The sequence below is a fragment of the Anser brachyrhynchus genome (assembly GCF_964034855.1).
Source record: "Anser brachyrhynchus genome assembly, chromosome: 1".
NCBI classification, from domain to species: Eukaryota; Metazoa; Chordata; class Aves; order Anseriformes; family Anatidae; genus Anser; species Anser brachyrhynchus.
The window spans coordinates 48,259,501-48,272,847 of record NC_137694.1 but is presented as its reverse complement, the minus strand read 5'-3'; the positions used below and the strand labels follow the sequence as shown (position 1 = coordinate 48,272,847).

At 38.2% G+C, this 13,347-nt stretch overlaps 1 protein-coding gene across 1 annotated transcript in view; it reads left to right on the top strand.

The window, feature by feature from the left end:
* The window catches only part of PLXNC1 (plexin C1), a 71,669-nt gene that overhangs the window by 14,934 nt on the left and 43,388 nt on the right, over positions 1 to 13,347 (top strand). The window contains exons 4-7 of the mRNA XM_080592881.1: positions 1,328 to 1,428; positions 6,407 to 6,521; positions 7,524 to 7,668; positions 12,434 to 12,503. Of these exons, the coding sequence (XP_080449007.1) occupies positions 1,328 to 1,428; positions 6,407 to 6,521; positions 7,524 to 7,668; positions 12,434 to 12,503 (431 nt within the window). The remainder of the gene's footprint in view (positions 1 to 1,327; positions 1,429 to 6,406; positions 6,522 to 7,523; positions 7,669 to 12,433; positions 12,504 to 13,347) is intronic.

Sequence of the window (13,347 nt, the reverse complement as noted above, 5' to 3'; positions counted from 1 at the left end):
CATGCCCAGCAGCGGGGCTGCTGAGCATCAACTCAGCAAATTCCGTTGTCTCGCCAGCAGCTGGGAAGATGGAAGTGAAAATATAAGGGCTGGCTGTCCATCTTAGCCGGACAGGATTTTACCCAGCACTTGGTTACCTTCATTTACATTACAGTAAGATCCCTTCTCCAGCAGTGGACATACCATTTTAACCTGCCGTCTGAGAGAGTGGGTAAGTTGGTGGGACAACTCCTGACTGATACAAACCATCTATCACAAATGCAGAAGGTTTCAAAATTTCTGTCAAAAATATATGTAAATATTCAAAGGAAAGACTCGCGTTTTCTTTGGCAAGAGCAACTTGTTACAGAGGAGCAACGGCTTCTAGGAATAAATGCCTTTCTAATCATCTCTTGTAGCTTAAATAAGGCATCTACACTGTCTTTATTTCTACTTGCTAGTCGTCTAAGATGTTGTCTAGTTTCTGAAATTAAATCTCAAACACTTTCAGATAAACTGAATTTTAAAATTTGTAGTTGGAAAAAGTATATGCAGTTCTGCAGAAAGCTATATATCCTTCTTTCTGTTCACTAAACATAGAAACTTTTGATTTTTACAGATTTGTAAACAAATGGTTTGAATCAGGAATATTTTTCTTATTAAAATTATTAATTAGCACTGTTATTAATAGCATTATTGTATTTGTAAACAGCTTTCTCTTTTTCTTTTTCCTTTCCTTTTCTGAAAATGGCTGACTAGGATATTCAAGCTGAATGTACAAGTATAGATATATACAATACAGCCACAATTATTTATATTTGCTTATTGAAATAGCATTTGCTTGCATGCATGCTAAGTAGTTGCATGCGCTTGTTCCAGTGTGCACATGCAGTTACCTGACATGTTGATGTAAACACAGATGCATTTTGTTTTGCGCATGCATTTTTGGATGCATCTTCATCTATCATTTAAAAATTTCAGTTCTGGTGAGAGGAAAACTATGCTGCTAAGCAGAGCGTTATTTGTAAAATACGCCTCTTTTCTATTATTACCTATAACTCACTATGCTAATCAGTCTTTCCTGCATTACTCTGTCCATGCTGGCCTTTGAGTAGTACAACCAAATTGTCATTGTCAGAGGAGTTTCATCATCTGATGACAAAATGCAGTGTGTGTAAAATAGGCCGCATATTTCTATCCAAAGGTCTCCTGGCAGAGGGGAGTCTGTAAGGAAACTTCCCAGAAGGGATTGTGCTTGGTTGCTCTCAGAATTTTAACGGTAACCCTCAATTTCCCTGTTTCTGGAGGCTATTTTAATTCAGCGTATTATTGCATTCTTTGGTTTTAGGTGAGAAGAATACCAGTTGCAAATTGCAGTAGATATGTTTCCGAGCAAGAATGCTTATCTGCAAAGGATCCCTACTGTGGGTGGTGTTCTTTGAATCGAAGGTATTTTCTGGTATTTTAGCCTTGCATATAAAAGCAATGCATTATTACTCAGTGTACATTTTTACAGGCTTGGGGGTATTCAGCATCAAGATTGTATCTACTGAACTTTTATGAAATCAATCATAGCCATAATTACGAGCGACTTTATTGTTATGTGAAAAGGAGCTCTGTACCTTTTAGAGCCTATGTTAACCCTCAGACTTTTGAGATCTATCCATAAAATGTATGTTGGGCTAAAAAGAAGAAATTGCTCTGGTTTTAGAGCAGATAGTTTTGCTTTCTAAATTGATTGAGAGAGAAAATTGTATACTCATACCTGAAGCATCTTAATAGTTGCAAGTCTCTTGCAGGTTAGTAGAGGGAAAGAGCGCTCAGTTGTCTTCAATATTCACAATTCCCTGCTTTGGATCCACTGCCTTTGGTTTAGGCTAGAGGAGAATTAGTTTCTAAGTACTTCATCCTTGCATTTGAGTGATTAGGTTTGCTGCTTTCTTTGAATCAGGTTTTAAAGCTACTGCATGTCTTTGGCCTGGATTTAAGGAATTCCTGGGTCATCGAGCCTAGTCTTGGCAATTGCAAGAAATCACATAATGTAAACCCACCATAAACTAATAGAGCTCCATCTTAAATTTAGATAGGCTTTTTGTCCTGCTTGTTCTGATTGCATGGCTATCCAAGTGTTTATTTTTTTCCTGGTTAAAATCTCTCTGTTCATTTTTATCACACATGTATCTATGGAGAGGTTATACTTGTTCTAGTGCCCACAGTGCCTTGGTTTTCCCTGTCCCTCACATTTATTGTCTCCCTGGTTTTGCAGTCCTGTTCTTCACTTTCATTATGCTGTGCTGAAACAGCTCCTTTCACGTAAGGCACTCCTTTCTTCAACTCCATTCCAGTAGATCTTCTGTGAAGTTTTTATGCATCCTTTTAAAATAAGGATGGCCCGGGCTGTCAAAGTGTTCCACAAGAGATTTCAGCTTGTTCAGTTGTCTTTAATCCCTCCCGGTCTGTCCAGGAAGCACCTTACTTTGTGTGTCCTGGGATCATAAATGTCTTTTTCATGACTGCATCACATTGATGGGCCACAATCATCCATGATCGAATGAAGCCCCCAGGCCCTTCTGTTTCTCTGTTTTCTTTCCAACTGATGAGTTTCCAGTCTATAGCACATACGGGTTGTGAGATTTTTATTGCTGTAGGTACATGTTCTTGTACTTGTGCTTTGAAATGTCATCCCATTTCAAAGTTATCCAAGCTTTCCTGTGTGGTAGTCTCATCCTACTCTGCATGGCAATGTTCCCAACGTTGTATCATCAGCTGATGTTATCAGTGTATACTTTATTTTTATGCCAGTTCATCACTGATTAAAACATGAAGTAAAACTGGTTAAAAGATTGATTTTTAAGGAATTCCACTAGTAACCATCCTTTAAAAGGTTAATACAACTCATTTTGGTTTTGTTTCAGTGTTACCATGATTTTGCTGAAGATTTGCTTCTTTGTGTTTGCAAAGGTGGTTATCAGAAGAGAGTAGGTGTTTATTCTCTAGTGTGCTTTCTTTTGTTTGTTTTTTTTTTTTTCATATCCTCTTTTCCTGTCTTATTAGAGACTCTATAAGTTACAGTGTTAAGCTTTTCAGGCTTCTAGTTACCTTATAAAGAGCTTACAAATAACAGTTTTCAGTCAGTAAATCCCCTACTTAGTAGGGGAATCACCGTAAGTTTCCACCCAGTTGAAAAAGAAGTAGTTTACTCTTTTGGAGAAAAAACGAAGTACTGTAATATGGATCTTCTTCAACACCTACATATTTTTTCATTGTTAGCACTTAGCATCATTAAATGTTTTTGTGAAGAGAGAGCTCTAATTAAAGTTTTAGAAAAAGAGGACGTTTTTAACAGATACTTTTATCAAAGTCCACTATAGAAATATATTCCATAATATTTTATTCTTTTTTGAAAAAATGCACATGGTGTTGTCACAAAAGTTTTTATTTTGAATTAGAGATCAATTATATGTTTTATACTTTCACTTGAAAATAAATTTTATGTTAAATACGCACCGAATTTTTTAAATAAAACTTAATAGCAGGGCTTCATTTTGAAGACAGTATGAACTCAAATCCGGTATTTTGATGAAAAAATATGCATATTTTATTACAGATGAAACAAAATGTTGCCAATCTTCCCATGTCTACTCTGTCTTCCATAAGGACAAATATATAAATTCCTCTTTTCCCTTAAAATCGTTCAAAACAATTAGTCATAGCATAGTGTGATTTCTCCTAGTGTTTATAGATTTTCTATAGATGAATCAGATTTACCTGAAGTATGTTGAAATTATTCCAGTACAAGGCACTGATGTTTTACGTGTATTTTCAATATGGAAATAACACAGTATGTCTATGGGTGCCTGAAATCTGAACCTGAAGTTCCATAGGGTATTTAAAGCAGATGGTGCCCCTTTGCCTCTCATGGAAGCCTCAGAATCCTGCTCTCTCAATTTGCTCTCTTCCCCCAGTTAATTAATTAATCTCACCCTCTGCTTTGTGTCTTGTCTTGCTACTATGTCTAAATTCTCTTTTGTGTTGGACAGGGTCTGGGCTACTCCACCTTTCCAAGAAAGCCAGACTGCAGAAACTTTCAGCTACTTTTGCTGTATTGATATTTTTTACTTTCTTAGTATTTCTCTGAATTTGTATGTAAATTTACAGAACCATGTGATTCACAAATAATATTTATCTGTTGTATGCATTACAGCATGCTTGCAAATAGTGTAGATTGTCTCAAAATAGGAATACAACAAAATAATCTCATCCTTAAATGACTGGACTTCTTGTTACTCTTGGCTTCTACAGGGCAATTGTGAAAATTTATGCTGAAAGGCATCAGATGCTCTACTTCCCCTTTTGTGTCTGTTTCCTATGAAATGACAATTTTCCATTGCCAATTCTTTGAAAGTTAAACATCAGCTTTTAGAGCAACAGAAGACAATTTTTTTTTTCCTGGCATAGACAATTACAGACCTTGGTCCTAGGTGATAGTACATTTTTTGCAATGAAATTGTTAGATTCTTCATTGTAGTTTAGGGAAGCTGGCTCCCTCCTTGTGTTGCCCTGGCAGCCTAAGAATGTAAATATCTTTGTCCTGAGATGGTTTTAAATATTCAGCTTTATCAACTGTTTTCTTTTTTAATATGTTAATATTAGTGTCACTGAGATGTATGTGTTTATTTAGTGCCAAGTCTGACAAGTACATTGCCTTGCATGGTCAAGAGTGTGATCCTCAGCCCATCAGAAACTTTTGGATGCCTCTCTGCCATGCCTCATTGCCAGTGAAAATTATTTATATATAAGTATTTTAGTATCTGGTTTATGGACATGAGTTAATGACAGATCCCAACCATCCTTTGTAGTTCTAAAGCTGGTGCTGATGGACCTTTGTGATCTCAGTAAGCTGAACAGAGATATAAATGAGACTTAAATTTGTCCTGATTGTTAGCCATTCTTTCAATTTCTGACAGTGTAGTTGTGTTCTGAATGTATTCAGATGCAAAGCTCCACCAGGTTCTTACATAGCGGTTTCCTCAGTTAGACCACAAAGGAAGTGACCCCGTGATTAACTTCATTGCTATTGCCAACATCTTAATTTACAGAGAAGGTGGCCTTAGGGTTTGTATGGTTTGTGGGGTTATTTGGGGCATTTTGGAAAGTGGTGGACATGTTTCTTGAAAGTCTTTTATGTGTTATTCCTTCTGAAGAACAAAAACATTGTGAAATACGTTCAAACAGCGAGCTCCTCATGGAAAAATTATACCAAGGTCCATGCTCTGCAAGAATGTCCACATTTCTAGTTTTTAGCAAAAGAATAGTTCCCTAATAAACATGTCACTGGTCACATAATTGAAGCAAGACATGTTTCTACCTTTTGTAGAAAAGTATTATTATTAAAGCATTAAGTATCACATTTATGAATATTCGAATTAATATTAAAATATTAAGTTATATGCATTTGGCAGTAACTTGTCTTTACTTGCTAGCTATAGGAAATTACTTGAAGTTAATCTATGAATTGTTCATTAGCCGTTCGCACCAGACAATATTTTAAAGCTTAATCTTTCAGACTCAGTGACTGTCCATGTAATTTGTATTCCAATATTCTCTTTTTTATTGCATGCTTTAATATGTATTATCCTTACAGTACTTATATATCCTGGTATTCCCTCCTTCTTACTTAATTTTGTGCTGTTGTATAGTTTTTCTTTCCTGCAATTTGACGTTTACAACATTTTTGTTTGCTTTTTGCCATCCTACTTCTGAAATTAATTTTATTAATGAAGATGGAGAAATCTGTTTTGAACTACCTTTTCAAAACAGGTGTTTTTAACCAAGAGCAAAGATTACCATTCACATCAGTGGACAATAGAGGTGATTAGGAAAAAGAATTCATCTCAGCTCTACACATTTGAAGCGTAGCTCCACATCTGAGCTTCATCTCCATCTCCTCTTAGTCTTATTGGAGAGAAGCAGCAGAATCTATAGTGTGATTAATTTCATATTTGTGTGAAAGTCTAAAATAACTTAGGAGAATCTTACCCTGAAAGAGCATATTTCTCCCCATTGAGTGTAGAGTGAAAAGGGGTCAGATCTAGAGCTGTACAATGAAGCAGTTGAAAGTGGGGGTGATGTATTCCATCTCAGGCTACCACGTCCGTTGTTACTGGCTAAGTATCTTGTATATGTTTAAGTTCCGTTGACTTAATGAGGACCCTAGAGCATATATCAATGGAGAGTAATTTATTCTGATAAGCAGAAGATTTTGTTGATTGTTTCCCTGGAGCTTTTTGCAGTTTTAACCATATTCCTGTAAAAAAATCAATAGTGTTGCTGTAAAAAATCAATAGCATACTAAATAAGTTGAAGTACAGTGTCTGAAAAAAAAGCCATCATAAAGAAGCTAGTATAATTTTATGTATAATTTTAGGTGCACATTAAAAGAAAATTGTACACGTTCAAACAGCACAAAGGGTTGGTATAACATTTCACATGCACCTGATAAAGATCTGAAAATCCTGCTAAGTTTCCCTGCCAGAAGTCAGGTATGTATACCCAATTTTATGTGTATTTGTTTATTGTGACTTAAAATGTGTCATTTTGTCACTTACTGCAGCTTCCCCTCTTTTGTCACTACATTCCATATACATGTCCTTCTAACCTCAACAATTGGCGAAAGTACTGGAAATCTCAGTATGCTGAATATGTAGATCAGACAGATGTTCTTCTCCTCTCCCATAAAGTGTATCTTGAAGCTATACTTCATGATGTTGACTCAAAGATTCACTATGCTGGCAAAGAGAACTATTCCATTATATCACTATCAGCTATTTTCCTATTTCCAGTGAATATGGATTGAGTGCATTATGTAAGTTCTGAGCTTGGTAACAAGTTACAAAACATTCACTGGGGCGCATATGCTAACACAAATGCGTCTTTAAGTGCTTGATATTAGTATTTACTCAGTATCTGTTCACAGCAAACATAGCCTTGAGTATTTGATTATCAAGTATTGTGACCGGCCACTTAATCTGCATGCTATTGTTTCTGGTTTCCTGATTGAATGCATTAGTGTGTTCATATTTGTAAAGCACTCTCAGCGAGAAACAAAGAATAATTAATTACAAGACAAATTCTGTTTCATAATTAAGTGCAGTTTGGATATGGATGCAAATGTAGGCTCTCTGTGAGGACTTGTTATGTTCTTGCTCAAATATTTTGAAGGCATTATAACAGCATGTAATACTTTTATAGCAAAATTCTTTTTTTTAGATCAAAAATATTCCAGAATGCTCCCCTCACATACCTTAGAGATCCATTTAATTTCCATAAGTAAGCAATGCTGTTCCTTTCAGGACTCTTTGTATTGTTTTTCCTGTTGGGAGTGGGCCTCTCCTTGGAGAGGCTGCCTAATGAGTTGTCTGCTTCTGCCACAAAAATTGTCTTTCCTGCATTTCATAGTTTCAAGTTTTCTGTAAAAACGAGATGACAAGTTAACAATTTTTACAAGAAATATATTATATTTTTATGTTTTTATTGTTTTATAGGTCGCTGTGTCTACAAGCATAAGCAAAACCCTTACTTCCTGTATGATAGAAATTGTAAAACCTATTGAAATATTTTGTGAAAATGTAGTGCTGAAAAACTCGTCCTGTTTCTGCAGTCTAACTACTCTGGTGACAATGGATCATGGTATGTTTTAATATTACATTTATTTAGTACTTATTCGCTGTCTTTTATTGCTGAGGAGAACTGAGCACAAATACTAGCCTTATGAGTATAATAGTACGTAATACTCTTTATTAAATGTCATTGAAAAAAAGTTCCTGTTCTGTCAAGTGATTTGGGTATGCTTACTCTGTTCTTGATAATTAAATATCTGTTAATATGGAATCCTCCCTAGAAGTAATAAAACATATTAACCTATAACTAGAAGCAGCTTCTTCAAATAAGCCTATAGCAGTGCAGTCTCTCGGCTTTGGGGAGTATGTTTACGTGGTGCAGTTAGCAGCTGTGTAAGGAAACTTCAGGTAGCTGCAGTGACAATCAAGCTGGCTGGAGCCATGGAAGCAGTGTTGTTCCAGTGCCCTGCCTTGACAAATTAACCTATCTTAGCCCTTCTCTCACCTGCAAACAGAATTTGTCTTTGCAACAATCAGTACTGGCATAAGTAAGAGGAGAATCTGTGAATGTCTGTACAACAAATAATCTCAACATTCAGTGAACCCCTCGGTCAACCTAGCTTAGATGCTTGTAAGAATGGAATTTTCCCAATTAGATGATTAGTAGAAAAATACATGGTTCAAGGGCAATTTGGCTGGTATATCTTTTTGAGTTTGACTTGATTTCTTTAATCTTTCTGAATTACTGGTTGAATCCATTTGCTATTAATAATTTTTGTACTACTTTGTTCACTGGTAGTTCTCAATTAGAGACGTGAGCCATTTGTACTGGATGCATAGATTGTGCCATCTGTTTTGTGCATCCTGTGGGAAACTTTTGTCCTGGAGAAACTGGCTGCTCATGGCTTGGACAGGTGTACAGTATGCTAGGTGAAGAACTGGCTGGATGGCTGGGCTCAAAGAGTGAATGGAGTTCAATCCCGTTAGCAGCCGGTCACCAGTGACGTTCCCCCAGGCTCAGTCTTGGGGTTAGTTCTGTTTAGCTTTTTTGTCAATCTGGATGAGAGAATCGAGTGCACCCTTAGTAAGCTTGCCACCAAGTTAGGTGGCACTATCGGTCTGCCTGAGGGCAGGAGGGCTTTGCAGAGGGATCTGGATAGGCTGGATCGATGGGCCGAGGCCAATCCCATGACATTCAACAAGGCTAAGTGCGGGGTGCTGCACTTGGGTCATAACAACCCCAATGCAGCAATACAGGCTTGGGGAAGAGTGGCTGGGAAGCTGCCCAGCAGAAAAGGTCCTTTGGTGCTGGTCAACAGCTGGCAGAACACGAGCCAGCAGCAGGCCCAGGTGGCCCAGAAGGCCAACGGCATCCTAGTCTGCATCAAAAATAGTTTGGCCAGCAGGATGAAGGAAGTGTTTGCCCCCTTGTACATGGCACTGGTGAGACCACACCTCGAGAGTATTGTGTTCAGTTTTGAGCCCCATGCTACAAGAAAGATATTGAGTTGCTGGAGCATGTGCAGAGAAGAGCAGCAAAGCTGGTGAAGGGACTAGAAACCTAGACTTATGAGGAGCAACGGAGGGAACTGGGGTTGTTTAGTCTGGAGAGGAGGATGAAGGGAGATCTCATCACTGCCTACAGCTACCTGAAAAGAACTTGCAACAAGGAGTGTGTTGGTATCTTTTCTCACATGACAAATGATAGGACACAAGGAAACAGTCACAAGTTGCAGAAGAGGAGGTTTAGGTTGAACATGAGGAAGAATTTCTTCATGGAGAGCATGGTCAAACATTGCAATGGGCTGCCCAGGAAAGTGGTGAAGTCCCTATCCCTGGAGGTACTTGGGAGATGTGTGAATGTGGCACTAAGGGACATGGTCTAGTGATGTGACTCAGTTGATGGTTGGACTTGATCATAGAGTCATGGAATCATTAAGGTTGGAAAAGACCTCCAAGGTCATCTGGTCCACCCATCCTCCTACCACCAATGTCACCCACTAAACCTAGTCCCTAAGCACCACATCCATCCTTTCCTTCAACACCCCCAGGGACGGTGACTCCACCATCTCCCTGGGCAACCTGTTCTAATGCCTGACTGCTCTTTCTGAGAAGAAATGTCTCCTATTTCCAACCTAAACCTCCTCTGGTGCAACTTGAGGCCATTCCCTCTAGTCCTATCGCTAGTTATCTACGAGAAGAGGCCAACCCCCAGCTCCCCACACCTTCCTTTTGGGTAGTTGTAGAGAGCAATAAGGTCTCCCCTGAGCCTTCTCTTCTCCAGACTAAACAACCCCAGTTCCCTAAGCCGCCCCTCACAGGACTTGTGTTCCAGGCCCTTCACCTTGTGTTCCAGGCCCTTCACCAGCCTTGTAGCCCTTCTCTGGACACACTCCAGGGCCTCAATGTCTTTCATGTAGTGAGGGGCCCAAAACTGAACATAGGAATGGTCTTGATGATCTTGAAAATATTTTCCAACCTAAATGATTCTATGATTCTATGATTAAGCAATAGAATGATCTGGTAAATTACTGAATATCTGGACTTTTTGAGCTGTTCTCTAGGTTCTCAAAGTTGAGATGATAATCCTTCACAGTGGAGTCTTTTTTGACTAACAGGAGTAAAATATCCCCCTTGCATTGCTTCAGGGATCTATATAGAAGCACAGGGTTCTTTTATCACAGGTTGTCTTTTCACCTTTTTTAAGTTGCCTATGTTAGAATACAAAATAGAATAGAGGCAGGTTCCCTGGAATATTGGGACTTCAGGAGCTTATCCACAGCCTTTGCACAGGAAAAACTCCTCTGATATCATATATTTTTGTGTGCCATGTTCCTGTCTGAGAATCAAGAGGAAAAGACTTTTTCCCTAGCAGGTGACAGCTAGGCTGATATGCATTGGGTATTCTAGACTATTAAGGTGGCTTTAGTAAACACTGTAAATGGATTTTTAAGGACAAAAGCATTAGAGAAGAAAATATGTCCTATACTGACCTAGTCCCAAACGCCATGCTTTCTTGTAGTTATGGAGTTCATTGTCATTTTGGTTCTGTGTCTTCCTGGACTAGGGCTTTCTCTTACTCCATTAGCAGGTCTTCAGAATATAGTATTATGGAAGCCTGGTTGCCTTGCTTGTATTTTGTGCCAAAGATGAGTGCTTTTACTGTGTTATCCAGAAGGCTGTGAGCTTAGCTCATGCCTGCCAGTGTTACTGCCATTCACATGTTCCTATGAGTTACGTTAGTGGGTAATAGAAGTGTGGGAGTTATGCTGACTGTTTATAGCACCTCGTGTAAAGTGACCTCAGTCTCACCAGAACATGCATTTGCAAAATTCTTTCAGGTATCATTTCTTGAAAAAAACATTTTGAAAATATCTGCTACTCAGTGCAGTCGGATGGATTTTGAAAGGTCATCCCAGGCCATGCAGAAAGCAATAGTTTTTTGTTTTGTTTTGTTTGTTTGTTTGTTTGTTTGTTTTTCAACAGAGACAAAATCAGGAAACCATTTTTGACTGTGTCATTTTTAAAGTATTTAAACTTAGAAGACAAGCTTTGCCAGAAGTGGTAATTTTCTTGCTTTTACTGATTACTCCTAGTAAAATACCGTTTTTCAGTAGTTTGTGGTTTAAGACCCGTCTCATATAATGACCTAGGCAAGTGATTTGGGCAATTTTGTGCCCAACACGTCAGATTTCTGCAGATATGTAGATTTCTGGAGATGCAAATAGGTGTTTGGTGGAGGATTTCAGAGTGTCTGTGTGCACTCATCTACATCTTCAAGCATTGAAATACCTTTAAAAATCAGACTCTTTGCTTTCCATTTAGTAAGGTATTTAAGCACATGTACAGTACCAAGGGTTGTTTCTGAAAAGCGCGCAAATGACCTTTGCAGTAAGCACCCAAGTGCCGTGCTGGCATGTGGAGCTAGGAGATACTACTGATTTAGCAGTTTAGATGTAGCCAAAGCTGGTTTTCATCTGAATAAGCCAGCCTGTGGTAAAGATAAAGCTTTCCCTACCTTTACAAGGTGGGTATGCTTTAAATCTATGTAGCTTTCCTGTATTAAAAAGCTATCTGCTTCTTAGCATAGAAAAGCCAGAAAGGTCTGCGCACATGGGTTTCATTTGATCTCAGACAGCCATTCATTCTGCAGACGTACACATCTGCAGGCACACAGATGAAAGAGACCATGGCTTAAGTGGTATATAGCTAACTCTGTTTTTCGATGTGGTATTCTGCTCATGGGAGAAGATAGTCTTTCATTCCACAGCTGCCAGCGAATTGTCGGTATAGTAATTACTAGCTGAAATAATGGCAAATTGACTCATGCAATCATAAAAGATTTAAATAGGATGAAAATTGCTACTGCATAGATTACAAAAGAAGACTCTGAAACCAAGTGAGACAGAAAGAAATAGAAGTACAGTATGTTGGGGTGTCTTGCATTAGAACAGTCTGTTATGTTAGAACGTTTGAATTCAGGGTCTGGCTGTGCCACAGGTATACTGTATGTTCTTTAGGAGATGATTTTACATTCCCACTTCACAGTGGCATTTCCTTATCTGTATCTTTACAATTGCATTACTTGTCTATATTGTGCATAGGTGGCATCAAGCTAAATTAATGAGTGTGTGTATAGTCTTTAAATAACTCAGCAGAAGGATGCTATGGAAGGATAAAATCTAGTTATTTTTATCAGTCAAAAGTGTGAGGAATATGTGTGTGAGAATACCATGTAGAGAACAGCTGAAGGCATATGAGTCTTCAAGTCAATTATTTTTTAACAGGTATTTCTTGTAATATCCAGCATATGTCTAACAGTCACATTTTTCCAGATTGTCTAGTCCTTGAAGCATCGCTGTCCTCGAGCTCTTGGAATATCACACAAACATTTCAGTTGGAAAAGTAAGAGCCTGATTCCTATTGAAGTTCTTTGAGGGGTTTATGTGTGTGCACAGGAAGGGGGGTATGAAATATGATTGTTCTGTTTTTTTGGTATTTATTAAGGAAATACATTCCACTAAATATACCCAAATCCCTTTTCTTGGCCCATTTCCTCCTTCACCTCTTTTTTTATTGCCCTTGAAGAGCTGCTTCTTTTGATGACTCTTATTTAATGGGACCCTGACAGCTGTAGGAGAGGCATTATAATGGCTGAATGACAAATGTTTGAAAAAATAATAAAGGATGCCATAATGACATTAAGATCTTTTTTGTCTGTATGAGAAAGGTGAGCCTCTGATACTCAGGATAAGACCTAAGTCAGAGAAATCAAGAGATTTTTTGAAAGTAACTTTATGGAGCTGTTTTTTGATGGAGTAGGTTGTGATTTAGATGTGGTACATGGGTAACATAAATACAATTAAAACAGGAAGTAACATCAAATCTGCTAACAGTAATAGTAAATACCTATTGTTCTGTACACACTATTTTTCAGAGCCACACTTCTTATTGAGAGGTTGCAGTAGAAATCATTTCTGCCCAGTATGTGACCTAACCCTTTATGATTTTTGGTTGTTAAAACTTAGATGTGACTAACATATACTCTAGGTGTCTGCAGTGTTTCACACCCCTGTCCTTTACAAGGAGCCTAATTTATAGGCACCAGTGATGAAACTGATCTCCTGCTTTTGGGGAAGTGGCACATCACTGCCCAGCCCCTGGAGCAACACAGAGAAGGAGCTGTCTTCCTCTAAATCAAAGCATTTCTCAGCATGTGTAGCCTACGCTACTCTTCGCTATCCTCTTC